At 47.0% G+C, this 26,467-nt stretch overlaps 3 protein-coding genes across 12 annotated transcripts in view; all 3 read left to right on the forward strand.

The window, feature by feature from the left end:
- ctnnd1 (catenin (cadherin-associated protein), delta 1) overlaps positions 1-14,994 on the forward strand; it is a 33,635-nt gene extending 18,641 nt beyond the window's left edge. For 5 of the 10 annotated variants that reach the window (XM_030351903.1, XM_030351897.1, XM_030351905.1 and 2 more), the window contains 14 exons: positions 208-358; positions 1,007-1,208; positions 2,889-3,006; positions 3,770-3,926; positions 5,243-5,260; positions 5,618-5,683; positions 6,430-6,557; positions 7,770-7,920; positions 8,325-8,520; positions 10,052-10,245; positions 10,835-10,888; positions 11,285-11,364; positions 12,259-12,313; positions 12,715-14,994. In XM_030351903.1, coding sequence (XP_030207763.1) covers positions 208-358; positions 1,007-1,208; positions 2,889-3,006; positions 3,770-3,926; positions 5,243-5,260; positions 5,618-5,683; positions 6,430-6,557; positions 7,770-7,920; positions 8,325-8,520; positions 10,052-10,245; positions 10,835-10,888; positions 11,285-11,364; positions 12,259-12,313; positions 12,715-12,773 — 1,629 coding nt within the window. In that variant the 3' untranslated portion in view covers positions 12,774-14,994. Of the gene's footprint in view, positions 1-207; positions 359-1,006; positions 1,209-2,888; positions 3,007-3,769; positions 3,927-5,242; positions 5,261-5,617; positions 5,684-6,429; positions 6,558-7,769; positions 7,921-8,324; positions 8,623-8,728; positions 9,948-10,051; positions 10,246-10,834; positions 10,889-11,284; positions 11,365-11,934; positions 11,998-12,258; positions 12,354-12,714 lie in introns of those variants that run through there. The other 5 variants (XM_030351901.1, XM_030351900.1, XM_030351902.1 and 2 more) reach the window with 5 other exon arrangements.
- A 131-nt stretch (positions 14,995-15,125) lies between these two features.
- Positions 15,126-24,113, forward strand: LOC115540510 (uncharacterized). The gene is made up of 7 exons (XM_030351882.1): positions 15,126-15,396; positions 16,352-16,464; positions 17,096-17,961; positions 18,688-18,801; positions 19,989-20,475; positions 20,761-22,869; positions 23,339-24,113. Exons 1-7 carry the CDS (start codon positions 15,314-15,316, stop codon positions 23,656-23,658), a joined length of 4,092 nt encoding a protein of 1,363 aa, XP_030207742.1. The 5' UTR covers positions 15,126-15,313; the 3' UTR covers positions 23,659-24,113.
- A 65-nt stretch (positions 24,114-24,178) lies between these two features.
- The window catches only part of timm10 (translocase of inner mitochondrial membrane 10 homolog (yeast)), a 2,393-nt gene continuing 104 nt past the window's right edge, over positions 24,179-26,467 (forward strand). The window contains exons 1-2 of the mRNA XM_030351971.1: positions 24,179-24,433; positions 25,683-26,467. The exon at positions 25,683-26,467 is cut by the window's right edge and continues 104 nt beyond it. Of these exons, the coding sequence (XP_030207831.1) occupies positions 24,363-24,433; positions 25,683-25,878 (267 nt within the window). The 5' untranslated portion in view covers positions 24,179-24,362 and the 3' untranslated portion in view covers positions 25,879-26,467. The remainder of the gene's footprint in view (positions 24,434-25,682) is intronic.

Here is a 26,467-nt window from a genome sequence, read left to right on the forward strand (position 1 = left end):
GCAGCATCTTATCCTATCTATCCTTGTTGTTAACGGAGAATGGGTTAACCTAGCGATTGTTACTGTACCGAAAGAGATATATTTTTACCTTTTTTAACGTATTTATTGTAAATCTCTTCGGTTAAAAGCGTCTGCTGAACACCCTGAATGTAAAATGAATGTGCGAGTCCTTCCTGGTTCTCACCGTGGCCTGACGTCTCGTTCCAGGTCCACCACGCGGCGTGCGGAGCGCTGAAGAACATCTCCTATGGCCGGGACGCCGAGAACAAGATCGCCATCAAAAACTGCGACGGCGTGCCCGCCCTGGTGCGGCTGCTGAGGAAGACCCACGACCAGGACCTCACCGACACCATCACCGGTACGCCTCCCCGCACGCACGCACGCACGACGACGCACTGAATCCACACTCTCTACATAAACACATACACTTCAACGGCCCTCACCCGCATGTGTACACAACTTTTGACCACTTCCTGGAAGTGGATCAGGAAGTGAGGTCATGAGGACATTCCAGTCTTCCAAAACTCAGAGCCATTGTCAACGATCATTTTAGCATGTAGCCCTGAAACAGCGGTGATGCTGGGTACACGCAAGGATTGGTGAGGCCTTCACACAACAGGGTGATCTGAAGAACCACAAGCCAATCGGGGCTTTACTGAAAATGGACAGAAGGGGGAAATCAGGTACGAAGTCGGGCTCACTACCCTGTAGCGTGTACCTAGCGTCGGCAAGTAAGAAGTCAATGCTAGCACCAGCAGACACTTTCACCTCATCCTGTATACTTGCTGTTCGACTTGTAACCGCAGGGTTGCTAGTGCGACGTGTCGAGGTGTCCCCTGAGCAAGGCACCTCACCCTGACTGCTCCGGACGAGCTGGCTGTCGCCTTGCGTGGTCGACGCCGCCGTCGGTGTGTGAATGTGTGCGTGACCCGTTGTAAGTCGCTTTGGATAGAAGCGACTTACAACTTGATCAAGTCGTCAGTAACCCCTCCCCGGTCCTCTTTAGGCACGCTGTGGAACCTGTCGTCCCACGACTCGGTGAAGATGGAGATCGTGGACCACGCGTTGCACGCCCTGTCCGACGAGGTGATGGTGCCGCGCTCGGGCTGGGAGCGGAGCGCCAACGGGGCGGGCGGCGGCGAGGAGAACTGCAAGCCGCGACACCTGGAGTGGGAGACGGCGCTCACCAATACGGCCGGCTGTCTGAGGTGAGAGGGGGGGAGAGAGAGAGAGCGTGAGAGAGCGAGAGAGAGAGCGAGAGAGAGAGAGAGGGAGAGAGAGAGAGAGAGAGAGAGAGAGTAAGGCTGGCTGTCTGAGGTGGGAGGGAGAGAGAGAAAGAAAGAATCCAGTGAACCGAAAGTCCAAAAGAGCATTTGGCCTCGTCATGTGTTTCAGTCGACGGGGGGGGGGGGGGGGCCGAGTGGGTGAGTGCTGGGGGGGGGGGGTGAAGTGAAGACGGATTGTCATGGGATGGATATGGACGAGATGGATACGGGGGAGTCAGAGACAGAGGAGCGAGGCCAGGGGGGGTTCGAGGGGGGGAAGCGGTTGCTGGTCTCGTGTGGGAGGAGTCCGAGGGAGATTTGAAAATAAGCAGCAGAGATAAGAGCGGTGGACAAAGGGGCATTGACTCATATAGTGTACACACACACTGTGCGACTCAGTGGCCTGTAGTCCCTACACTGGTACAGCCCCAGTACCGCTCAGACAGACCAGTGGTTTTATACGTCGTGATGGGAAACACAGCCTCCTCTCCATAAACGTATAGTTCGATGCCAGCTGTAGATCGTCTGCACTCCCACAATCATTCATAAGATCTTCCCTGTGAATGAAACCCGTTTTCACCACGCACCGGACTTGGTTATGTAATCCCGGAATATGTTAATCATTCCCGGCGTGCGAGTAATGGGAGACCGCCGTAGATTCCCTTATCTCGGTGAAACAACACCAGCTCTCCCACGTACTTTCACATTCAACGTATGCGAGGGAGGGAGGATGAAAACGTAACTCTGCTGGGGGGGAAAGTGTCCAGGCAGGGTGTGCCCCCCCCCCCCCCCCCCCCCCCCCCCCCCCCAGCGGCGCAGAGACAATGCGCCGGGGCTATTGTGCAGGAAGGCGTGTCCGTCAACAGGCCCTGAACTGGGCGGTACAAAAGAAGTAGGCTAGATTCCCGTTCCACCGCCGTACTTCCTGCCTGCCGGCCGGCTCCTGTCTCTCCCAGAAACAGTGTTTGTTTTTTGACGCGATCACGGCTCAACTTCCACTTCGTATCGCTCTTCAAACCGGTAATCTTGTTTGGGCGTAGGAACGAACGAACGAAGCCCGGGTGTCTCGGAGTCACTCATGTCCTCACCCCCACTTCCTTTGACAAGCCTCCCTTTTTAGCCCTCTTTTATTATTTTATTTTATTGTTAATCCACACACACTCTCATACGAACTTCGACACACACACACACACACACACACGCACCTCATCAGACACACAGACAGACACACACACACCTCGACACACACACACACACACACACACACACACACACACACACACACACACACACACACACACACACACACACACACACACACACACACACACACACACACACAGACACACACACACACACACACACCCCCCCCCCCCTAGCTACCACACACTAACCATGACACGCACTACACTGCGTTTTGTGTTGTGCGCATTGTGTACCGAAAACAACCGGCCACGCCCCCCCGGTGATTATAACCACTTCTTTTATTTTCGACTGCCCGGCTGTAATCTCTTCCTCATTCCAACACCCCCTTCATCTTCTCTCTGTGTCTCTGCTAATCCTTTGACCCTCACCCCCACCCCCCAACCCCCTCCTCTTCCTCCCTCTTCCTCCCCTCATTAGGAATGTGAGTTCTGAGCGGAGCGAGGCCAGGAGGAAGCTGAGGGAGTGCACGGGACTGGTGGACTCGCTCATGTACATCGTCCAGTCGCAGATAGAGTGTAAACATGTGGACAACAAGGTGAGGGTCAGAGCCTCGGTCGCGTTGTCCTTTTATTTGTTTACGGTTTGGCAATTAGCGACACGCTATCTTCTTAGATGCGAGTTATTCAGCGAGGCCACTGAGTCAGCGAAAGAGGCTTTAGGGACGCACGCTCCGATTCTATTCAGCGCCGCTAACAAGCAGCTTATTGTCAGCGGCGGGACTAATGTCCAAGGGTCAGAGCAATTTGACGGCGGCCATAAAGCGATGTCGTCCGAGGAAGAGAGGGAAATGCAGATGCACTGTAAAGGACTCTGTGGTGAGCTCTGTGTCGCAACGCCATTGAAAGGCACTTCATTGAAATTGAACTGTACCGACCAGTGCCATCCCAAACACCCAAACACTGGTGGTTTCTGAGCAGCCCCTTGCATTATCATGCTAATCACCTCTCCAATTATTTCTCTGTCTGCCTGTCTGCCTGTCTGCCTGTCTGTCTGTCTGTCTGTCTGTCGCTCTCTGTCGCTCTCTCTCTCTTTGTCTCATTCAATGTCTCCGTCTCTGTTTCTCTCTCTGTCTCTGTCTCTTTTTGTTTCTGTCTCTCTGTCTCTATGCCTCTGTCTCTCTCTGCCTCTTTCTGTTTCTCTCTCTCTCTCTCTCTGTCTCTGTCTCTCTCTCTTTGTCTCATTCAATGTCAATGTTTCTCTCTCCGTCTCCGTTTCTCTCTGTGTCTCCGTCCCTCTCTGTCTCTCTCTTTGTCGCTCTCTCTCTCTATGTCTCATTCGCTGTCACTGTTTGTCCCCAGTTGATAGAGAACAGCGTGTGTCTGCTGAGGAACCTGTCCTATCACGTGCACCGGGAGATCCCGGGCTGCGAGCGCTACCAAGAGGCCCTGCCCATCAACCAGGGCCCGGCCCCCAGCGCCCAGAAGGCCGGCTGCTTCAGCTCGCGCAAGGGCAAAGGTCTGTCCGTTCGCCCGCCAGCGCTCATTCTCCGCTCTCCGCGTGTTCCTCCCTCTCTACGTGAGAGAGTAAATAGGCCAGTGTGTAGATGATTACAAGCCACCAGGAGTGATAAAGTCGTATAAACCTGCAGCGTCGGTCGAGCTTTACGACGAAATAAAAAAACCCAATGGCTTGAAATATTATGGTGCTTTGTTGGGCCTAGCGGGTTGTGTTGGTGTGTATACCCGTTTATCTATGCGCGCACACACACACACACACACACACACACACACACACAAAGAGACACAGAGACACAGAGACACACACACAGAGACACACACACAGAGACACACACACAGAGACACACACACACAGACACAGAGACACACACACACACACACACACACAGAGACACACACAGAGAGACACACACAGAGAGAGAGACACACACACACACACACACACACACACAGAGAGACACACACAGAGCGCGCGGGGCGGTCAATGGAATGTGAAGTATTTAGGTGACTCTGGGAATGTGCATCCTCTCATCTGCTGGGCCTTTTGTTTGCGTTTCATCCGGACTATTGATCTGGATCGCTAAACCACACGTCTCTTGTCACCATTAGAATCGTTCAGAGTTTTCTTTTGTTTTTCCCCCTGCACATTGCAACCAGTACTGGGTGCCCATTTTGACTACAAAAATTGCCAATTCTCCATTTAGTTTTTTTTGTAACTCCTCTAATCTTTATGGATGGCAGCAGATGGTGTAATTTGATTTAGCTCAGACTGAGGATTGAAGGCAATGTTTCATCGGCAGCTGTCTGGCTGGTTCTGTTGCCCAACGCTCTTGCTCAGAGAGTGACTCCATGCCTTTTCCAAATAACTGTGGGACAGTTTCACTTTTAGTTCTTTGTCATGCTTATCGAAGGATAAACTTTTTTGTTTTGTGCCAAATCTCTCAAAATGAATACCAATAGCTGAACAAGACCTGTCTAAGCCAGCAACTGTAGAAGACTTTTACTGCTCGACCTTCGGCAGTCACATGCGTGTGCTTTAGACCTGGTTTGGTGTTCTTGGCCTCCATACCTGGCATGCCCCTGGCTGCTTTTGTCTGTGTGGTTCAGAAGTGCCCGCCATGATTGAGCAACTATTAAGAGGGTTGGCTGGTGTCATGGCTGTTCTCCTCTCACTTAAAAACATCTCTCTCTCTCTTCCTCCTTTCCTGCCATCTTCCTCTTCCCTCTCCATCCCCTTTACTTCCCTAACTCTCTGTACCTCGCTCTCTCTCTCTTCCTCTCTCTCTCCTTCTTTCTATGGGGCTGGGGCTACAGAGGAGTGGTTTTCCAAAGGTAAGCTCTTGCTTCTTTATGACATGCGCTTTGCTTGCTCCAACCTGCTCGTTATTTCACTGTAGACCAGTCAACACTAACATAGTACTCGTTCTGCTACGACCCGCACGCACTAACTCCCCCCACCCCGGGCACAGGTTTGGGTATTTATAGTTCCTTGTTATAATATCAATGTACTATTTTGTGTGTCGTTTCCCTGGTGTACGTCTCAGTCAAGTGTGCACGCCTCCTTTTTTTTAGCCCCGTCTCACTCTCCGTCTCACTCAACACTGGCTGGAGTTCACTCGGTGGAACCCGGTGTCAAGCGTTCTCCAGAATGTTCCTCTGAAGTATGCTTGTTTTGGTTGTGACCCTCAGGTAAACAGGACGAAGACGGGACCGCCGACATGATTGACATTCCCAAGAGGACCACACCCGCTAAAGGTAGGGACAGCACTCCCAACGGCCAATCGCCTCTCAGGCCAACGACAAACACACAAAACACATTGGAAACATCAACTGTCATTTCAATTTGGTCCAAAGTTACGTCCTTTAAATAGCTGTGGGGATCACAGGGTATCTCACGATGCGATACATGGCCCAAGATACCGATAATATAGTGATATCGCCTTTCTGCAATTATCGATATATTGTTTGACAATCCTTTAACGATGCATCACGATTGATGTCTAACGATGAATCCTAAAGGATGATTGAGTGCTGGGTTTCTGTCTTCATTCATGGTCCAAAATGAGCTACTCTTCTTCGGATCGTTAGCTTCCATTCAACTTTTCCTCATTCACGTGGAAATCTGTGTACAGCACCTTATTTTATTGATAAAGATATCTATATGTCGGGCTATAGTTCCCGTCTTACTTTTCAGGATTAAAGCATAAAAATGAAGAATACATTCTTAAAAGGTGTGTGTGTGTGTGTGTGTGTGTGTGTGTGTGTGTGTGTGTGTGTGTGTGTGTGTGTGTGTGTGTGTGTGTGTGTGTGTGTGTGTGTGTGTGTGTGTGTGTGTGTGTGTGTGTGTGTGTATTTGGCGATACTTGTATCACACAAGAAGGGCGACGATATATCGCCGTATCGTTATTTCGTCCCAGCCCTACCGTTAAACGTTGTCCTTTTCCTCAACCAACCTTTCTTTATCCATCTCCCCTCCACCCCCCCCCCCCCCCCCCCCCTAGGCTACGAGCTGCTATTCCAGCCAGAGGTGGTGCGGATCTACACCTCCCTGTTGAAGGAGTCCCAGAACCCCATCGTGCTGGAGGCTTCGGCCGGGGCGGTGCAGAACGTCTGCGCGGGGCGCTGGACTGTGAGTTAACCTCCTCCCTCCCCTCCCCTCCCTTCCCTGCTGTCCTGTGCAACGAAACAAACTCGCATTCCTCCTCCCCTCAGGACAATAAGTGGGTACGAAGGCAGAAATCAGGCACAAAATGGGGCTGATTATATTGTAGTGTGTACCCAGCGTTGGCAAGTAAGAAGTCAACCACCACCACCACCACCAGCAGCACTTTCACCTCATCTCTGTATAAAATGCTTAACATGCACGCAGAAGGAACCTTGTGAGACCTTGGGGCCGGATAGATCGGAGAATCCTTCTCCAATCCGTGGTCCAACGCACGCATGTTGAGCGCAACTGGAAAATAAGCTATTCATTATTACTGTTTAATAATCGAGCAGGCCCTCTTATCCAGGGTGACTTGCGGAGCGAGCGAGCGAGGAGCCAGGCAGTGGGTGGGAGAGGGCTTCCTCCACGACGCCCACAGATAGTGGTCTGTAGATAGGCTGTGAGTTCACACCAGGTCCATTCCGCCTGGGAGTCAGGCAGCCCGGCCCCTACGCTGTCCTACTCCCTAAGCCGGTGTTCTTAGATGGAATCCGGTAATTGGATAGAAGCATGAAAACGTTCTTCTGAGTCCAAGACACGCTGGTCCCACACCAGGCATTTTGTTGTGAAGTGACACACTTCAACAATCGGTTCTTTTATGAGCTGAACGACATGAAACACCTTCCCCTTCCTCCCCTGTGGCACGACACTGAACTGAAACCCACTCTCTCTGTGTGTTCCTCTCTCTCTCTCTCTCTCTCTCTCTCTCTCTCTCTCTCTCTGTGTGTTCCTCTCTCTCTCTCTCTCTCTCTCTCTCTCTCTCTCTCTCTGTGTTCCTCTCTCTCTCTCTCTCTCTCTCTCTCTGTGTGTTCCTCTCTCTCTCTGTCTCTCTCTCTCTCTCCCTGTGTGTCTCTCTCTCTCTGTGTTCCTCTGTCTCTCTCTCTCTCTCTCTCTCTCTCTGTGTGTTCCTCTCTCTCTCTCTCTCTCTCTCTCTCTCTCTCTCTCTCCCTCTCCCTCTCCCTCTCCCTGTCTCTGTCTCTGTCTCTGTCTCTCTCTCTGTCTCTCTCTCCCTCTCCCTCTCCCTCTCCCTCTCCCTCTCCCTCTCCCTCTGTCTCTGTCTCTGTCTCTGTCTCTGTCTCTGTCTCTGTCTCTCTCTCTCTCTCTCTCTCTCTCTCTCTCTCTCTCTCTCTCTCTCAGTACGGCCGGTACATCCGCGCCCTCCTTCGCCAGGAGAAGGGTCTGCCCATGATGACAGAGCTGCTGGCCCACAGCAACGACCGCGTGGTGCGGGCCATGTCCGGAGCCCTCCGCAACCTGGCCATCGACGCCCGCAACCGGGACCTCCTAGGTACGGACCCCCCCCCCCCCCCCCCAGCCTCACTGTTCGTCTCACCTCTGTACTCACCTTATCGCCGTTACCTTTGAGCAAGGGGACCCAAAGTTTCAGACACCATGGCTCAAACACAAATAGACCAGTTCCCCCCCCCCCCCCCCCGAAAACAACCCTTATTAAATGTTTAAACATAATCTATATGAATAATTAAAAGAATAAAGACTTTAATAATAACCAGAATAAAACACTCCACACACACACACACACACACACACACACACACACACACACACACACACACACACACACACACACACACACACACACACACACACACACACACACACACACACACACACACACCAGAGTCAGACTTTGTTCCGCCCCTAACGTCCACGCCTCCTCTCCGCCGTCCCCAGGGAAGCACGCCGTGCCCCACCTGGTGGCCAACCTGCCGGGCGGCGGTCAGAGCCAGCCCGTGCGGGCGCTCTCGGAGGAGACGGTGGTGTCGGTGCTCAGCACGCTCCACGAGGTGCTGGGCTCCAGCCTGGAGGCGGCCAAGACCCTCAGGGCCTCTCAGGGCATCGAGAGGCTGGTCCTCATCAACAAGGACGGGTAGGTCCAGCAGGGGGGAGCGGGGGTACTGCCCCAGGACAGGGTACCTATGTAGACCCCCTTCATCTGAATGTATCAGACACACCCCTCATGACTGGTCATCGTTATATATACACCCCTCCATGACAGTTTATTGTTATTATGTCAGTATAACATTATCTACACTCTTCATTTGTCAGTTCATCATTATTTATACCCTTCATGTCAGTATATCATTGTATATACCCTTTAGGTCAGCGTATCGTTAATTATACCCTTTATGTCAGTCTTTCATGATATATATACTCTTTATGTCAATATATCATCCAATGTTGTGCCATCAATGCAACAAGGTTACTGCTCATTCACCGAGATTTAAATAGTTCTCTTCTCCTCCTTATTCTCCTGCTTTCTAAGTAGCTGGCCGTGATTCTTGTAATGTTATCGGAATTTAACACTGTTTTTCTATTTTAGTATTTTGTTGCGTTAACAACTGCATTTCCCTAAGGCGAGAAATAAGTGTCATCTGATCTCATTGGAGAGGAAGGAGGACTGTGTGTGTGTGTGTGTGTGTGTGTGTGTGTGTGTGTGTGTGTGTGTGTGTGTGTGTGTGTGTGTGTGTGTGTGTGTGTGTGTGTGTGTGTGTGTGTGTGTGTGTGTGTGTGTGTGTGTCACATATGGGACAAAGTGCAAAAAATGTGTTCCGCTAATGAGCATGCAAACACAAACGTGTTTGTGGTAAGATGAAGAATTTATTTTACATATATTTGGTTAGTGACTAGTCTGCCTTCAGCAGACTCATTTAACTAAAGGGCCCTGCCCTGAATCTTTCATATTTATGAATGCGTAGACAGGGGTTCGGCTTTGCTTCCTGCCCAGAGATGTTCAACGAGAGTGTGGAGTTTGTGGTTGGAAGCCAGAACGTTTGCGTATGGGAGTCAGAGCAGCAGTAGCTCAGGAAGTAGAGCGGGTACAACCGGAAGGTCGCTAGTTCGATCCCCGGCTCCTCCTAGCTGGGTGTCGAGGTGTCCCTGAACGAGACGCCTCAGCCTGACTGCTCCTGACGAGCTGGCTGTCGCCCTGCGTGGTTGACTCTGCCGTCGGTGTGGGAATCGATGGTTGAGTGTCGCTTTGAATAAAAGCGTCAGCAAAATCACCTAAATGTAAATGTGAAATGAGTCCAACCCCTAGACTTGGTAGCCCCGCCCATTCTGCCGGCGATTCGAGTTCGCCCCGCAGAAGGGGTCCGGAGAAGAGCAATACATTTCTTTCTAGCTTCGATACGTTTTTGCGGGAGCCAATCCCCAAGCTGGCTTTTCCCCCTTGGCGCGCTATTGGCTGGCTTAACACAATGACGACAGGGAAGCGACGGCAAGCAGCCAAATCGCGTACAGAGTCGTTTGAACTAGGCCCGTCGATCACGCCTCTCGTGCGGCAGCCTCCCCAGACCAACGGGCGATCTACGATTGAGCTCGGTCCGGCAATATCCAGACTATCAACCCCCTCCTAAACACCAGACCACTCCTTCCCCTTTCCCCCCCCCCCCCTTAAGGAACCGGTCTGAGCGGGAGGTGCGCGGGGCCGGCCTGGTGCTTCAGACGGTGTGGGGCTACAAGGAGCTGCGACGCACCCTGGAGAAGGACGGCTGGAAGAAGACGGACTTCATGGTGAACCTGAGCCTGCCCCCCAGCGGCACGCGGCCCAACGGCTCGTACGAGGACAGCACGTTGCCGCTCATAGAGAAAGGTACGGCCCGGGGGGGGGGGGGGGGGGGGGGGGTCTGTGTCTGGGGGGGTGGGGGGGGGGGGGGGTCTGGGGGTCTGTGGGTCTGTGATGAGGGCAGACCAGAAGAGGGAAGGACACAGGTGACATCCTATCCTATCTGTGTTGTACACGGGGAGTGGGTTAACCTAGTGATCGGCAGTGCTTGGCCCTTGGTTCTATGAACATCCTTACTGTACCGACAGCGACATATTGTTTCACCTTCTTCTGACAAATGTACTTATTGTAAGTCGCTTTTGAACAAAGCTTCTGCTAAACGCCCTTAATGTTAAATGGGAATGGAAGAACGTTTAGAACAGGGATGGGGACAGCATTTGACCAGCTCAGACTGTGACGGGGATGTTTAGACCATGTTCTTCCCGCGGGGTTACGGCGCCTTACTCTGATTCTTTACGGTAATGGTCGTCTTCAGTTTGGAAAGCAGAGACGTAGCGATGTTGTGGTTCAAATCTGTTCTCTTACTGGGAGCCAGAGCAATTGCCTGAGATATTGATTCAGAAAAGGCCTTTCATTTATTTGATGGGTAATATTAACACATTCTTTTGCAATTTAGGAGCGAAAGGGGACCCAGAGAGAGACATGATTCCTATGAATGACTTGGGACCAGGTGAATACACACACTCACTCACTCACTCTTGAATGAGCAATGTGCATTAGCCGTGCTTTAGTTATTGGACTAATGTTTGCAATCTCAGGGTGGCAAAATGCCAGACAAATCTACCCATTGGCCGTTGAAGGCAGATAAATCTTCTTTCAAGTAGCCAATGCACATGCTGTAATGTTTTACAGACTTTAAAACCCCATATTTAAATTGCATAAGGAGAGGTTTGACTATGGATTAAACATGTAGTTGTATGGGTATAAATCCAACATGGACACATTGTGTAGAGATGTGTTCCCATCCATTAAGACTCACCGAGAAGCCTCCAACCTGTCAGCGGTGGGTCTGGAACCGCAGGTTTGGTTTCCCATGTTAAAACACAAGCCTTCTCTCTCCATCTAGACGCCTACTCCACAATTGACCAAAGAGGGAGAAGGAATACCCTGGACGACACACTCGGACCTGCTGATAAATCTGCACAGGTACACACACACACACACACACACACACACACACACACACACACACACACACACACACACACACACACACACACACACACACACACACACACACACACACACACACACACACACACACACACACACACACACACACACGTGCATGCATGCCTCCGCAAAAATACAGACGCACGGTTAAACACACACACAAATATGTATAGTTTATTGAATATGTACACGCACGCAGACAGACAGACACACACACACAAACACAGATGCACAAACAAACACAGATGCACAAACATGCTCACTTTTCAAATAGTTGCCTTTAAGCAAAAATATGTGTAGTTTATTGAATATATATATATACACACAGATACACACAGACACACACGCAGAGTAAAATGTGACACAATAGTAAATGGAATAAATGGAATAAATCTCCACACAGACTGCATGGGCAGGCATGTTTGAAGAACAGATTTTTCCCCCACCTCAGCCTGCCCCCCTTTGGACTTAATCAGCATCACCCAGCTCTACACCTCACGTAACCTCAAACTAATCTCACCCTTGTCACCCTTCCTTTCCCAGCCCCAACCCCCCTACCCCCAGTCTGAAACTACCCACCATGGAGTCTGAAGAGTCCCACCTATGGTTGTTTTTTGCGCGACTGTCCTCCTAAAGCCGATTTTCCCGTACGAACTCCGGACAATGCCCAGGGTATTAGGCCCAGGCTTTGTCCGGAGTTGCCCTTTCACACGTGCAACACACAACAACAGAAGGTTTTCCGTGTCAGGGTTGCGGGGCGTGTGTGAAAGGGGCTGATGTGACTCTACGCGCTCTGGCTCTCTCTGTCCTTTCCGCTCGCTCACTAAATGACTAACTCTCTCTTTTTGCTCGCACACCTCTTCTTAGGGAGGGATGTATGGGGAGAGGCAGGCCAGTTTGCCTCTTCTGGATTCTTATGATGGTTAGGCTCCTCCCACTGTAACACTGCATGTGAACGCATGGTATGTGTCCCGCCCCCACCAGTTCTGTCACTCAACAGGCCGCATGGCTTTAACCAGTTGTGTGTGTGTGTGTGTGTGTGTGTGTGTGTGTGTGTGTGTGTGTGTGTGTGTGTGTGTGTGTGTGTGTGTGTGTGTGTGTGTGTGTGTGTGTGTGTGTGTGTGTGTGTGTGTGTGTGTGTTGCATTTGTCACCTGCTACCTTTCAGCGCATAGCTTTCATCTTGTTGTAAAATGTACTTGTTATGATTTGATGTTAATTGGAAGACAAATGGTTTGTATTCGAGTCATTTTGTGTTTCTCTATTAATACTTCATAACTCATGATTGAATAATAACGTGAATCTTTTCTTTGTCTTCCTCCAGAAAAACTGATCGTGTGCATCACTAGACGACAGCCGCCTGCCACTTACTGCCCGTGCTAAACTTAAACAACCGTGGGACCACAGCCACTACAACCACTATCACTACTACCACGACCACTACACTACAGACCACCGCCTAAACACCACTCCCTAAACCGGTCTCTCTCGGTGTCCCTCTTAACTTCACCCCCGTTCCGGGCACCATCTCTCCCCCCCCCGTCTCCCTCCTACCCTCATCCTCCCAGTTTACATTCCTCCGTCGAACCTGAAAGACTGACGACGTAAACCACTGATTGAGCTCGGCCTCAAGACCGCTGGCGACTCTACTCTCCCCCCTGTGGACTTTATGACATTATGACCACTTCAACTTCCTCTCCCCCCAACCTGACCGCAAATCCACACCCCCACTACCAAGAGCGACGCTTAGGAAGTCTAGGCTTTATGGAGTTCAGGACGACCAAGCATACACTACATCTTGCCAAATTCATCAAAAGGGAACTATTTTGGAACGGCACCGAGGCAAACTTTGAAAAATAGGTGTTAGAAATTACTTTAAAAAATAACAAACGCTTGTGGTGAGTTTTGGTGTTGTTAAGGTTGATTTGTGAAACCGATTTCTACCCCCCCCCCGATTCCGATGTGTGCGTATTGAGATATCTGTGATGCTTCGACTTCTTCTTTGACAGTGGTTGTTTTAACTTTTTGCTTCGCATAGTACTACAGTTAACAACATATTGCCAAACAAAACTGCTTCTGCTGCGATTGTTTTTACACTATTATATCCACAGGACTTTCTCTCCACACCCACACTCTTAAGTTGCAGTTACACTGAAAGACATCTCACTCTTCATTATGCCTTTGGGGGAGAAAACGTGAATTGGGTGTGAATTCTGCATTTTCTAAATGTTATTGTCAATGAAAGACCAAAGGGGTAGAGATGTTAATATCGGGAGCTTCGGAACAGCACCCAGATTGGAATCTGGGTGCTGGTAATCTGGTAAATAAATGTACCAGATTGCATAGGCCAGACACACAATTCTCTGCCTTATTAGATTAGCTTGTGAAGTCTGCCCTATGTGATAGATTTCTAATGATTTTATATCGCATAAGAACTGTTCTTCTGATTCTTGGGAGGTGTTGAAATGAATTTGATTGTTCAATGAGTGCATTTATTTTTTATCTGCAGATCTATATTATGAATGTGTAAATACGAGACTGACGCTTAACATAATGTCTGCGTGGGCTAACTGGATATACCTCCCTGGTTCACGATAGGGGTCGATGGGTAATCAGTATGTTCTGCTTCGTTGGAAGAGAGTGTGGAACTCCGTTCTATATTCCACGTGGTATTGGAATGTACAAGTCTGTTTGTTAAAGGCTGTTTTTCAATGTCATAGACTTCAAAAAAATTAAAAGAGAATAGAAATTACACAAGGCTTGAGTTCAGTGGAACCCTTTGCCCCAGAGGGCAAGTTTGATTCCTGGATCTTGGCTTGTGGTAGACCACACCTTAAGCAGTACGTTGGAAAGGACGCGTTACACATACCGTGGGCCTGCCTGCGTTTCTTTAGTGCCGTGCCTGTTCTCTAGAGAAGAACGCATAATCTTAGTGTTGAGATGTAGATATTGAGTGGACAATTTAACTAAACAAAAAGCACTAGGGGGTATAATGTATTTTTTTTTTCTTCGTTTTATTTTCATTATGCCAATTAATCACTACAGAGTAATCCCTTTTCTACACACAAAATTGTCCCCCCGGTGTTTTAAGGGTGAACTAAGATTGTAATTCAAGTGCAGATGACAGTATGGGTGACCTGCAGTGAGGGGGAATTAACATTAATTACACTTTATTTCAACAAAAGTAGGCGTTCACCATCATTTTGATTATTCTGCATATAAGAGGATTTAGAATAAAGCACATTCAAACACTACATACTATACAAGAGAATATTTGCAAATTTTGTTTTATCTATTGTTTTTATACTTTGATTTTGGTTTAATTTTGTTGGGTGCTTTGGGTGAATGCATATGCAATCCGTTTTTATGTTTGATAAAATGCATTTGTAGTTTATATATTTTAATTAAATACAACAAACCCTTAAATATATATAAATATCCATCTTTTCTCATTCATCGATTACTGTAACACTAATCACAAGCTGATTCTGAAATAAACCTTAATTTCTTTACCATGGCCTTTAAAGTTGCACATTTTACATTCAAATTGAAATATGTAACTCTAAATACATTTTTATATATAAATAAAGGATGATTTTTCTGAGGTTTTTGTCGGCACTTCATTTTTGATCACATGTGTAAAGGTGTGGAATTAAGTGGCATCTAGCAGAACTACTTAGTAAAAAAAAATAGAATATCTTTATATGTTTGAATTGGTGGATGATCCCATGAAATGAAAGGGGGGGGGGGGGTGTAGAGTCTGGAAACTCGCCGCTAGAGGCAGACAAATCTTACGCACTGAACCTCTTATTTTTTTTGTTTAGGAGTCAATCTCAATCAGTTGCTCCAGGGTACACGCTCCTATGGATGCTTTCAGGCCCTACCTCTGTTATCCCGGGTGTCGCTGACGCATTGCACGTCTCATGTGCTATGGGTGTATTGTTTGCGTTTGCAAATACACAAATACGCAAATTACCAAATTTAGTACTGGCAAGAGAAAACCACGGTAAGTTTAAGTTTTGAATCGTCCACGTGCTAACTGTGTTAATTCAGCTGCTAATTAGAACTTCAGTAATTGAAGTCATTAGCATGCTGTAGTGCTTCAGTGTTAATGTCGACTCTTCTTGTGTTTATCTCCACTTTATGCACATTTAACTTCATCAAATTCAAAGTCTTAATGTTGAAACTAATGAAGATGTGTGTGTGTGTACGACTGAAGTAGTTGACCCATCCAGTGGGAGTAACTACCAAGGTCATGTAAAGTTCATGCTCTCCATACGCTTCTTTGTCTACTACATTCAATTCCTAACTTTTCTACATACATTCTAGGGATGTGAATAACTCCAATTTTTCATGGTCGAGGTCGAATAATCGGTGGGTGGTATGAACGAATAATCGATTATTCGATGTGTGCCGACATTCACAAAGACAGCCATGGATCATCGGCAAACAAATTCAAATGAACCACACGATAATCATGGCAACCGGTCAAACAAATGTTCTTATGGCGCTAATTCTGCGCGCACATCCGCCGTGTTGATAAAATATAAATCCCTCCAAAATGAATAGTCTTAATTTATTTTCTATGGCAAGTGACCGTGGTATAGGCGGGATAATGCTCTTGGACACCTTGTCCAACATTAGTTCAGTCCGTTAATTTTTGTTTATTTGACTGGGATTGGTCCAAATGTTAAAAATCGACTTTGACCCTCGGGAACGAATAATTGAATATTCTGACCCATCCCTAATACATTCTATAATAAAGTGGTTGAAACGTGAATATAACCTATGACAACGGTCCCATCCACATTATATTTACATGTTCCTCACAGAAACAATCTTCCGTTGTTCATCACCTGAGGAGCAACTAATGAAGACCCATTTAATTGAAAGAAAAAAAAATAGAATTGGATTGCATCTGTGATATTCTTGCATTTTTCTGATCGATTCCTGTTTTGTAGTACCGGTGTGATGAGGTGTTACCGGCTACCAGGCTTTCAGAGTCGGTTGCTGCTCGAACTGCAGAGACAGCAGCACAACAAGCTTTTCTGTGACACCCTTTTACAAACTGAAGGTACAAAGTGGGTTTCATTTACATGTAGGGCATTTAGCAGATGCTAATATCCAAAGTGACATGCAAGTACATTTGGCAGAAGAAAGAGAATAATAATGCATTGATGTTGGCACAGTAAGGTTGTGTGCCAAGAACCAAGTGCCAAGAACCAATAATTGTTATGTTAACCCATTCGCCGTGTACCACAAAGGTAGCTAGGATAAGATGCTACACAATTCTAAGTACTGATTTTAAGTGCAAGGACGTACAACTTACAATAAGTGCGTACATTAAGTGCCAGGACGTACAACGTCTAATAAGTGTGTACATTAAGTGCCAGGATGTACAACGTACAATGGGTGTGTACATTAAGTGCCAGAACGTACAGCGTACAATAGGTGCGTAGAAGGGACGGCAGGGGGTGGCTATGCAGAGTCTATGAACTCTGGACAAGTGAGTATTGAGTCATTTGACTAAAAAGTAGGACCAAATTTGTGTTGCTTATCATTCAGAGGGTTAGGATTATGTCCAAAATGCCATAAAGAAGATATATGTGTTATCAGAGTGTTTTATCAATTAATCTATGATTGCAAAGTATCTAACATCATCACTGGATTTGTCTCTCCCTCTCCTTTTCCTTACGCTCACTAAGGTGTCTCCATCCCAGCTCATGGCTGCCTCCTGGCCGCCCTCAGTCCTTGCCTGTCCCTCAAACTCTCTGCGTCTCCTCACCCCCCCGCCGGCCAGCAGCGTAAGGTCAAGCTCCAGGCGGTCAACGCCGAGACCCTCCTGAAGCTGGTGGGCCTGTTGTACTCCGGTCAGCTGGAGGTGAACGAGTCCACAGACCAGGACGATGTGCTGGCGGCTGCCAACAAGCTGGTATTCGACCGCCTCCTGGAGGGGCCGGGAGATTTGAGTGGGGGGGTGGGGGTGGAGGGGGCCGGGGCCGGGGCGGGGCAGGCCATCGGTGGGGAAGCCTTGCAGCTCGCCGAAGAACGGAAAGACGGGAAGAAACGTGTCACGTGCGATGCTGAGGTGCAGGTGGGAACGAGGTGCAGGAGGGACGCAGAGACTCAAATTGAGGCGACGGGTTCTGTTGACGCAGCGTCACAGACGGTCGGAGCTCAACGCCATGTGTGGCCCCCTTGGTTGTCCCGGGACGACGCCTCTCTCCATGGGGAGCTCGGTCCAGGTTCCCCCACAGCCCTGTTGGATGAAACAGGATTATCACAGGAGGTAACCAAGACTAGCACCACCACCACTAAAAACCCCAGAAATTCCAGGGTGAGCAGCGAGGTGTCCCACTGCAACCGGCCCAAACCGGGGTCTCTGAAGAGGAACCGTTGGAAGATGGGAAGCAGGGAAATGGCAGGGGAAGAAGCAGGGAAGGAGGAGCAGTCAGGAGGACAGTCGACTCAAACGAAAGGAAAGGAGATTAGGAAGGGGAGAGGGAGGGTCGGCGGAGGGTGTTGGAGCCCGAGGAGGTCGTCGGCTCTGACCAGGGAGATTGCCATCAAGGTAATTGCTTTTCTTTGTATTGAAGGATATGCCATCGTAGCTGGCTGATGAATCGTTTTTTATGGTCGAAAATCTTTTTTTTATTTTTTTTAAAGAAAATCGATTATTGAAAAAAATAAATAAAAGTGTGTGTTTAGAGTTTGAGAAAAGTATGTGGCAACTAAATGTTGCTTTTGTTAATCTATCTATTAAAATCAATAATCGGGTTTGGTTTGGAAATATCTGAGATTTTATTTTTAGGCCAAATCAGCCCCACTCCTCTGCCTTCGCCGTTTTGATCAGTGAGGTCAAAAGACTAGTTGGTTGATTTTACCACGCATGAAGTTCTACGATATCGTTGGCCTCAAGGCACAATTGCCAACATTCTATTTTGGTCGTGTTGTGATATCTATCCTAACTCTGCTCTCCTAACGCTGCTGATTCACTGTGCCTCATTGGCTGTCTCCTAAACCAATCAGAGTGCTTTTTACATTCCATAATCATCACTATCTGCCTAAGTACTCTATTGGACGCTGAATACAAGATGAACCTTAACATAGGACTTTGGCAATTATGCTATCAGGCTAACGAAATGTTAACGATATGTTACGCACAGCAGCTTTGCTGAATATCATTCCATTTCTCTTTTTGACGAAGCTGATATTTTACTACTAGATGTGTTAATTCATGTGTGGGGTACTTTACAATCAAAGAGCTGATAGTTCATCCATCCTTGCCTCCGTCCAGGTCAAACTGAGGAGGGTTGAGCAAGGAGCAGCGTGGGAAGTGGTAAACATGCGGGACATGGGCCAGAGGCGAACCCTGGGGAGAAGTCAGGTGGTGGTCGCTGCCCTTAAGAAGGTACGTAACGCGCTTTTATTTTGTACAAGTCTGCAACTTAAAGGGGACCTATTATGCTTTTTCGACTTTTATGACCTATAAACGTTGTTATAATGATTGATAGTCATGTTTAACCATACTAAAGTGTCAAATAATGACGTACATGCATTTCAACGTATTCCTTGCTGACAGTCTGAGGTGGCTGTGCAGAGCGCTATACACTCGGGACAACGTTTGCGATTCACTTGTTCACATTTCCGGGAAATCATCTACGTAGAGGCACTCCTGCCACGCCCCCATATGCCTGGTCCAATCTGCCGGCGCGCGCTTCAAGGAAGGTAACCAATCACAACGGAGTTGGGTTGGCAGGAGGGGGGCGAGGGGGCGGAGAAGGACGAAACCGAGCGTTGACAGAGAATACTGAAGGCGCCCAGATGAGAGGAAGAGTTTCCCGAAAATCTACATTGTTTTTTGTGTATGGTTAAACATGACTATCAATCATTATAACGTTTATAGGTCATAAAAGTCGAAAAAGCATAATAGGTCCCCTTTAAACTCGCACGTGATTTGTAAATCTGCTGCCCGTTTTTGAAAGACTTTTGTTTCCAAGTTGTTTCTCGCTGCCCTTGAGAAGGTACACAAAGCTGGTTTTTATTTTGTACAATTATGAAACTTAAACTCACATTTGAAGGATTTTGTTTCAAAAGCGAAAGTTCTGATGGCTTGATGACCCCGTCCGATGCTGCTTGTATATATAGCTGCTCTATTGGTTCTCTTGGTGTCGTGGCACTTCCTAATTCTTCCTAGTTTAATTCCTTTTTCCCGTATGTGTACCGCTTGTTGGAGTAAGTCTCACACAGCATTCGTAATGCGAGCGACGAGACAAGATAACTTTATTTTTAATTAGAAAACACAAAATGATCATACAGCCAAAAAACAGTGTTGCTTTGTACAGCATCTGACTCCAACTAACCAAAGTTACGTCCAATCCTAGTTAATACCAAACAGTGACGTAAAACAAAATATAGACATGTTTTCCTCATTTATACGTGACTAAATTATGCATGTTTGACTAATATAGACTTTGTTAATAATAATACAATTATCGTAACAAATTATGAATTGTTTTTAACTAACTTTTTATTATTATCAATTAGTTCCTCTTTGGCTCCTAACCTTGGGTTTTCAATCAAATAAACTTTCTCTAGGATAGGGCCAAACTCCTGCGATCAAAGGCAGAGGGGACCAAAGGGCCATCCATCGCATCGACATCCCAACCAACTCCAGTTACTAAACAACACCAGAGCCCCTGCATGTCTCTGGCCCTCACTGTACAACCGCCCTGCTTCGAGGTCTTCACAGACCTCCAGTCGCCCTCGAGCCCCTGCTGCACCCCAAGTAGCAATGACTCCTTGACGGCCTTGCTGTCCCAGGCCCAGGGCTCCATGGAGGAATCGGACCAGGACATAGAGAAGCTCCTGGAGGATATCATGATGGGCCTGAACATACTGCCTTCCTCTGGCCTGGAGAAGGACGGCAACAGGTCGAGCTTTAAGTCGAAAGGCGCAGCCATCCCCAGCGCCCCACCCGCGCTGGAGTGGACAGAGAGGCAGGGAGAGGTGGACACAGACGCAAGTGAGGTCGGCTCACAGTGGTACAAGACGCTATGGGAAGACGCCTCGTCGGAAGACGCGGGTAATCTATGTTTCCGGAATGTTCGTTAGTTTCTCGTGTTGTTTTGTGTCACACTTCATGGCATATTGTTATGCAAGGAAATATCATAAATTATCATTATTAAGAGACTAATCTCGGGTCCAGGAGTTCAATGATATAGCCAAACTCTTTGGAGGGCTGACTGCTCAGTGCCTCGGCCGTAATCCAGAATGTGTAAGGGACAGTTACGCAGCGAAATGTTAGAAATGTTATTCCTTCATTTTGTCAGTGCCTTATTCAATTGTCGTTGCATTTTTCATTTCCCAGTCCTGCACAGCAGAAGCAGTTCCTATTTGGTTCCCGCTGCGGCATCAACCTCGTCTGTGCACTGTGCAGAAACCTGGCCCCAAACGGAACGCCAGTCCAACCAGATTGCTCAGGCACAGTCCTCTCTGGCTGAGGAACAGCCTGCAAGCAAAGACAGTTTGCCTGACGAAGGTTTTGCCCAGTGCCATTCGCTCAATCACAGGGGGCAGGGAGATACGACGGACCAGAGCGCTGTCCTCTCCGAGCCGCTGGATTGCCAAGACCTTCACACACTAAATGTGGCATCAATCGTGCCTGATACTGTTAACTCTGACAGTCAGCAGACTGACCAGCCAACCTCTAAGGAATTAACCTGGATGTCAAGCACACAACATGTACTGCAGTTTCCTCTGAGCTTGGGTTCCAAGCACGAAACTAAACCTTCTGAACCTGATGATCCGTCAAGGCTGGAGTCCTTGGAGGACCTGGAGCTTTTGCCGTCATTACGTCAGTCAACTGAAGTGAAGGAGGAAAAAAGGAAGCCCCCTGTTAAAAAGCTCTGTGTTGAGGCTGAAAAAGAGACAAGGGACAAACCAGTGACGTCAAAGAGAAAAAGGATATGTGAAGCACACACAGATGACGCATCTGATCGTACCTCGGGGTACAAAGTAACCAGACATGGGTCTGGAGAGTTTAGTAAAATCTTTTTGAATGTGTGCTCAGTGAATTTGTCCGGCAACAATGTCTTGAGCAAGAGAAGGATACTGAAGCAAGAACCTCCTGTTTTTAAAGAGCCAAAGAAGGTGCTCGACACCACAGGTGCCGACAAAGGCTCTGAGAAATTGAAGGCTGACAAAACCATAACCGAGAAAAGGAAAAGAAGCACTCCACGTGCCAGAAGTACTTCTACAACCAAAGATAAGGCAGATGAGATTGTGGATACTGTCCCAGTGATCAAAAGGAAGGTAGGGAGACCTCGGAAGATAATGCCTGTCCCTCACAATGCCAACCCGTCCATTGACAAGATTTTAGAAAGCGACAGGAAAACGAATGCGCAGGCCGAGATCGGAGAACAATGTGGACAAAACGAAAGAAAACTAAGAAGGAAATGCAAGGAGATCGTCCAGGATGTTCAGATTTCGAACTATGAAAAATGTGGACAAAACAAAGGAAAGCCAAGTAGGAAAGGCAGGAATGATGTCCGTAATGTTCAGATTTCGAACGATGAGGTCCATTATGATGTGCCGAGTTCAGACCCTGTTTCAGCCCCAGAGCCTCCTAGGGTGGCTGATGAACAGCTCTGCGCCCAGCCGCATGATCCGAGTGAGTCTGAGCCAAACGAGCACAGGGCAGGTTCAGAGAATACTCAGACCGAAGAGGCTAAGATGACCGGAAATCCTGAATCAAGGGTGAATCCTGCAGTTAAACCAAAACCAACGGTTTCTCTGAAACAGTTTAAACAACTCATTAAGTTCAGACAAATCACGATCAGGGGTTCAAAGACCAAAACTAAAGTGATATCCAGTGAAGTGGAGGAAAATGTACATTCTGATGGAAAGGCTTGTGAAAACACAGACAGATGTGAAGCAACTTCTTCAGATATATCTCCTACAAAAAACGTAAATGATGTTAAATTTGATCAAAACCAGAATCGGGTCATCACAACTGAAAGTCCGAAGTCGAAAGTGGACGTCACAGTTTCGCAGGATAAACAAGGGAATCATTCGCAAGGTCAAAAAGGTAACCAGGTACCTCTTGAAGCTGAGGATAAAAAGGGAAAGGATTACAACAGAGTTGACGTTGTTGTAAAAGCTTCCCCAATAGTCTGCCAATCTTCATCAATAGAAAGCAAAGTAGGTGATCAATGCATTGCCAAGAATCCAGGCCATTCTGCTGCATCAAAAACCAGCGGAAAACCAGAAACAATACAGCCAAGACCTACAGTTGAACCTGTAATGGGACTCAAAAAGTCTGACAATGAAAGTCGGGTTGAAGCAGATGACCTTTCTAGCAAGGACATGGGGTTTCACAGTCATAGAGGAAAAGAGGAGACGAGGGAGGTGGAGATAGAGGAGATGGGTGAGGCGTTGCTTGATGGCGAGGAGCGTTGGGTGGAGAGGCCTGATGAAGGTAAGATACATTAGTGGCAGATTGTAGATTTTTACAGTTCCTAAAGTTACCATCTGCCCTTAAAAAAGAAGCATTGATTTAATGGCTGGTAGGCATTTGCTTTAGATAACTATTTTACTAATCTTTACTATTTGATTGTGTCCACCTTTTATTCTCATTCCGTTTCTGTTGAATTTATGCTTATTCAAATATAGAAATCAGCTACATTTAAAATTACTGTTTTAATAAAGTGGTGGTAGTGTTAGTGTAGGGCTGTGGAGCCAGCATTTCTTATTTGTCGACTCTGTCATAGGAAAAGATTATACGGATAACATTGAAATCACTAACGATCAGCTTTGACTACTGGTATCTATGTCAAGGTTATTTTAAGCTAGGTGCTAGCTGAAATGCGGTATATCGCAACTTTAAGAAACCACTATGAGGTCTAGCTTCTTTGATGCTGCTTCTCATTTTGACCTCTTATCTCTAGCATCGGATTCGGCCAATAGCACAGAGACGCCACAAGCCCGTGTAGAGGACTCCACCCCTTGTTGGGTCCGCTCATCTCAGCCAAGCAACGCGCCAACAACTGACTGCTCTCTCACATCTGAGCCTCAAAACAGAAGTAGTCGAGACATCGAGGGATCGAGACATTCCCAGGAAGATGAGGAGGATATGGAGGTGGATATTCTGCTGTGTTCCCCAGACAAAGGCCGAGGGCCGATGGAATTTGGAGGAAGCGTTATCGTAGACTCATCACAGGATGAGGACGAGGAAGAGCTGAAAGAGATTGATGTGATGGGAATTTAGTTGTCTATATGTTGGCTATACGGAGGCATACCTTTTTTTTATTAATTTATGTACTCCTCCACTCAGGGTAATCAATCTCTATTGTTCTGTGATTTTGACTACATTATGTTAATTTAGTTCATTGACGGAATACTTGTATGGTTTATTCAAAGTGTTGTTATTTGCCTTTGAATTTCAGTACATATTTTTGATTCTTTACATGCAGATGTTAGGATGTTTTATATTTGGGACACGTATTAGTCGCATATCCATAGAAAACGTGTGTATATATATATATATAAGTTACAGCAATGTGGTTTTCTTCGCATAAAATGGTTTAATACTTAATGATTATTATTATTCAAGAATTTGAGGTAAAGGCTAAAACAAATTATACTGCCAAATGTGATGGCCAAGCGTCAACATTTTTGTTATTGTACTGGATTTATAAATATTATAATATATTTATTTTAAAATACAAAGCTTTGTGTGATTTTTGTGTAACATTGTGTAACGTCATCAGGTTTTGTTTCGTGCCGGGTGAGTTTGAACGTAACTTTATTGACACCGGAAGTGAGTCCGCTACTCAGTTGGCCGGCTGGAAACTGCACGTGTTTTCTATTAACGTTTGAAGGTTACTCAATAAGCATTTCACGCTTCTCTTGCTTTTGAGTATACTAATTTTAAACATCTGCATAAGGCGAAAAGGACATTAAAGCGCAGACATGGACCCGATGAAGGCACAGCAGCTGGCGGCGGAGCTTGAAGTGGAGATGATGGCTGACATGTACAACCGGTGAGGCTCTGGGACAAGGTTACTAACATAGCTAAGGCTGGTAGTTACAAGACCAAATGCGTTGGTGCTGAATGAAATTAAAATGAAAATACATTGCATTTGACGTGGCTGCAGCTGCCTTCGTAAAACTAGTAAAGGGAGATTGGATAGGTGACATGTCAATGCCGGCCAGAACCCCATCACCGATTTGAAATGTTTTGCCTGCGTGTATGTATGTCAATGTCACCCATTACACTCCTGATCATCGCTGTAGGAGGGATCCCCAACTCCGCGTTCCATCTCAAGGTTTCTTCCTTATTAATCAGGGGAGTTTTGTCTTGGGTCAAGGGGGTGTCGTAAATATATGGCCTGTCAAGCCCTTTGACTACCTCTGTTTGGGGGCTATACAAAATTAATTCATAAAAAGAGTGAAGGGGGATTGGATAGTAGGAGACATGTCAGTCATAATGCACTGACTGAATGCAGATATTGGCTCGTAGCCCTCTGGGATTCGTGTGAATTATATGTTTAAACCTTTTCAAAAGGAGATGTGTAAAACAGTACATGCTTGTTAAAGACTCCTTAATTTTATTATTCTAAGACTGCTTATTTTACAATGTCACATACGATTCTTCATTGTGTTGCGTTGCACAAATCAGTCTTTTGTGTGACGCAATCTTTTTATTCTCTTCCCATTTCTGTTAAGATAATGAAAATATTGATAATGACGTACAGTGAACACTGACAAGGAATCAAGCATATCATGACAGTGATAATCTCTACTGTAGTATGGAAGTAAGGAGCATTCACTATTGCAATACATTTTAGGCTAGTCCTTTCCTCGTAGTAAGACAGAGTGGGACATTGTTCATTTGTTTATGTGGATGGGATTGGTAGCTTTATGCTTATAATTAGACCTGCTTCCCTTTTCTTTGCATGAATGCGATCACAGACATGAAAGGGTTAACACAAAATGGTGTCTGTTTGAATGGAGCGTAATTCAACACTGTTTACATTTTCTGTGTGTGCACAAGTGAGGTTCCTACCTCACTGCCATTTACCTCACTGGGGCGGTAGCATCCCAGGACGTAGAGCGGGTTGACTGGTAACCGGAAGGTCGCTAGTTCAATCCCCGCTCCTCCTATCTGCGTGGTCGACTCCGCCGTCGGTGTGTGAATGAATGTTTGTAAGTCGTTTTTTGATAAAATCAGATAATTTTCATGTAAATGTTCACTGTCCCCCCCCCCCCCCCCCCCCCCGCCCCGTCCAGGATGACCAACGCCTGCCATCGGAAGTGTGTACCCCCCCATTACAAGGAGGCCGAGCTGAGCAAGGGGGAAGCTGTGTGCCTTGACCGCTGCGTGGCGAAGTACCTGGACCTCCACGAGAAGCTGGGGCGAAAGCTGACGGAGCTCTCGGTGCAGGACGAGGAAGTCATGAGGAAAGCAGCCATCGGAAGTGACTAGACTGACGGATCGGTGTGTGAGTGTGCGCACGTGTGTTTGAATGTGTGTGTGTGAGAGCGGGTTGGAAGTTGGTTTGGGTCCCTGTGTGTTGGGTGATTGTGGTATTATCCCAAAGGTAACAGCGGATTGGGTTACAGCGCATTCATCATTATTTAAGTTTCTGTTCAACTGACACTACCCTGTATACTACTTCTTTTTATTCCAGCTTTTCATGTGAAATTAAAAAGTGTATCTGTGAGTTGTATGGAAATGTACAAAAAAAAGCGTATATGAAAATTCTCATGGTTGCAGTCCATTCATTTTTATACCTGAGTCATGTCGTGTTTTTGTTTTCTACCCGTTGGACGTAAATGTTGCACCATACCCCATTGATGCAGACGGTTTACATCGCTTGCATGGAATTGTCAGTAGTTAATTATGTTCTCAAAACCGGGATGAATACATTGCTCATTTAAATATCTCACCATACTTCTGCCCAGACTACTTGGTAGAAATCTGTCCTGCATCACTGGACCATTGTGGAGGATATTTACATTTACATTTAGAGTATGATATTGCATTGATTTGTTGAGTTAAAGACGTGTGAAGT

The sequence above is a fragment of the Gadus morhua genome, chromosome 3 (genome assembly GCF_902167405.1).
Source record: "Gadus morhua chromosome 3, gadMor3.0, whole genome shotgun sequence".
Taxonomy (NCBI): Eukaryota; Metazoa; Chordata; class Actinopteri; order Gadiformes; family Gadidae; genus Gadus; species Gadus morhua.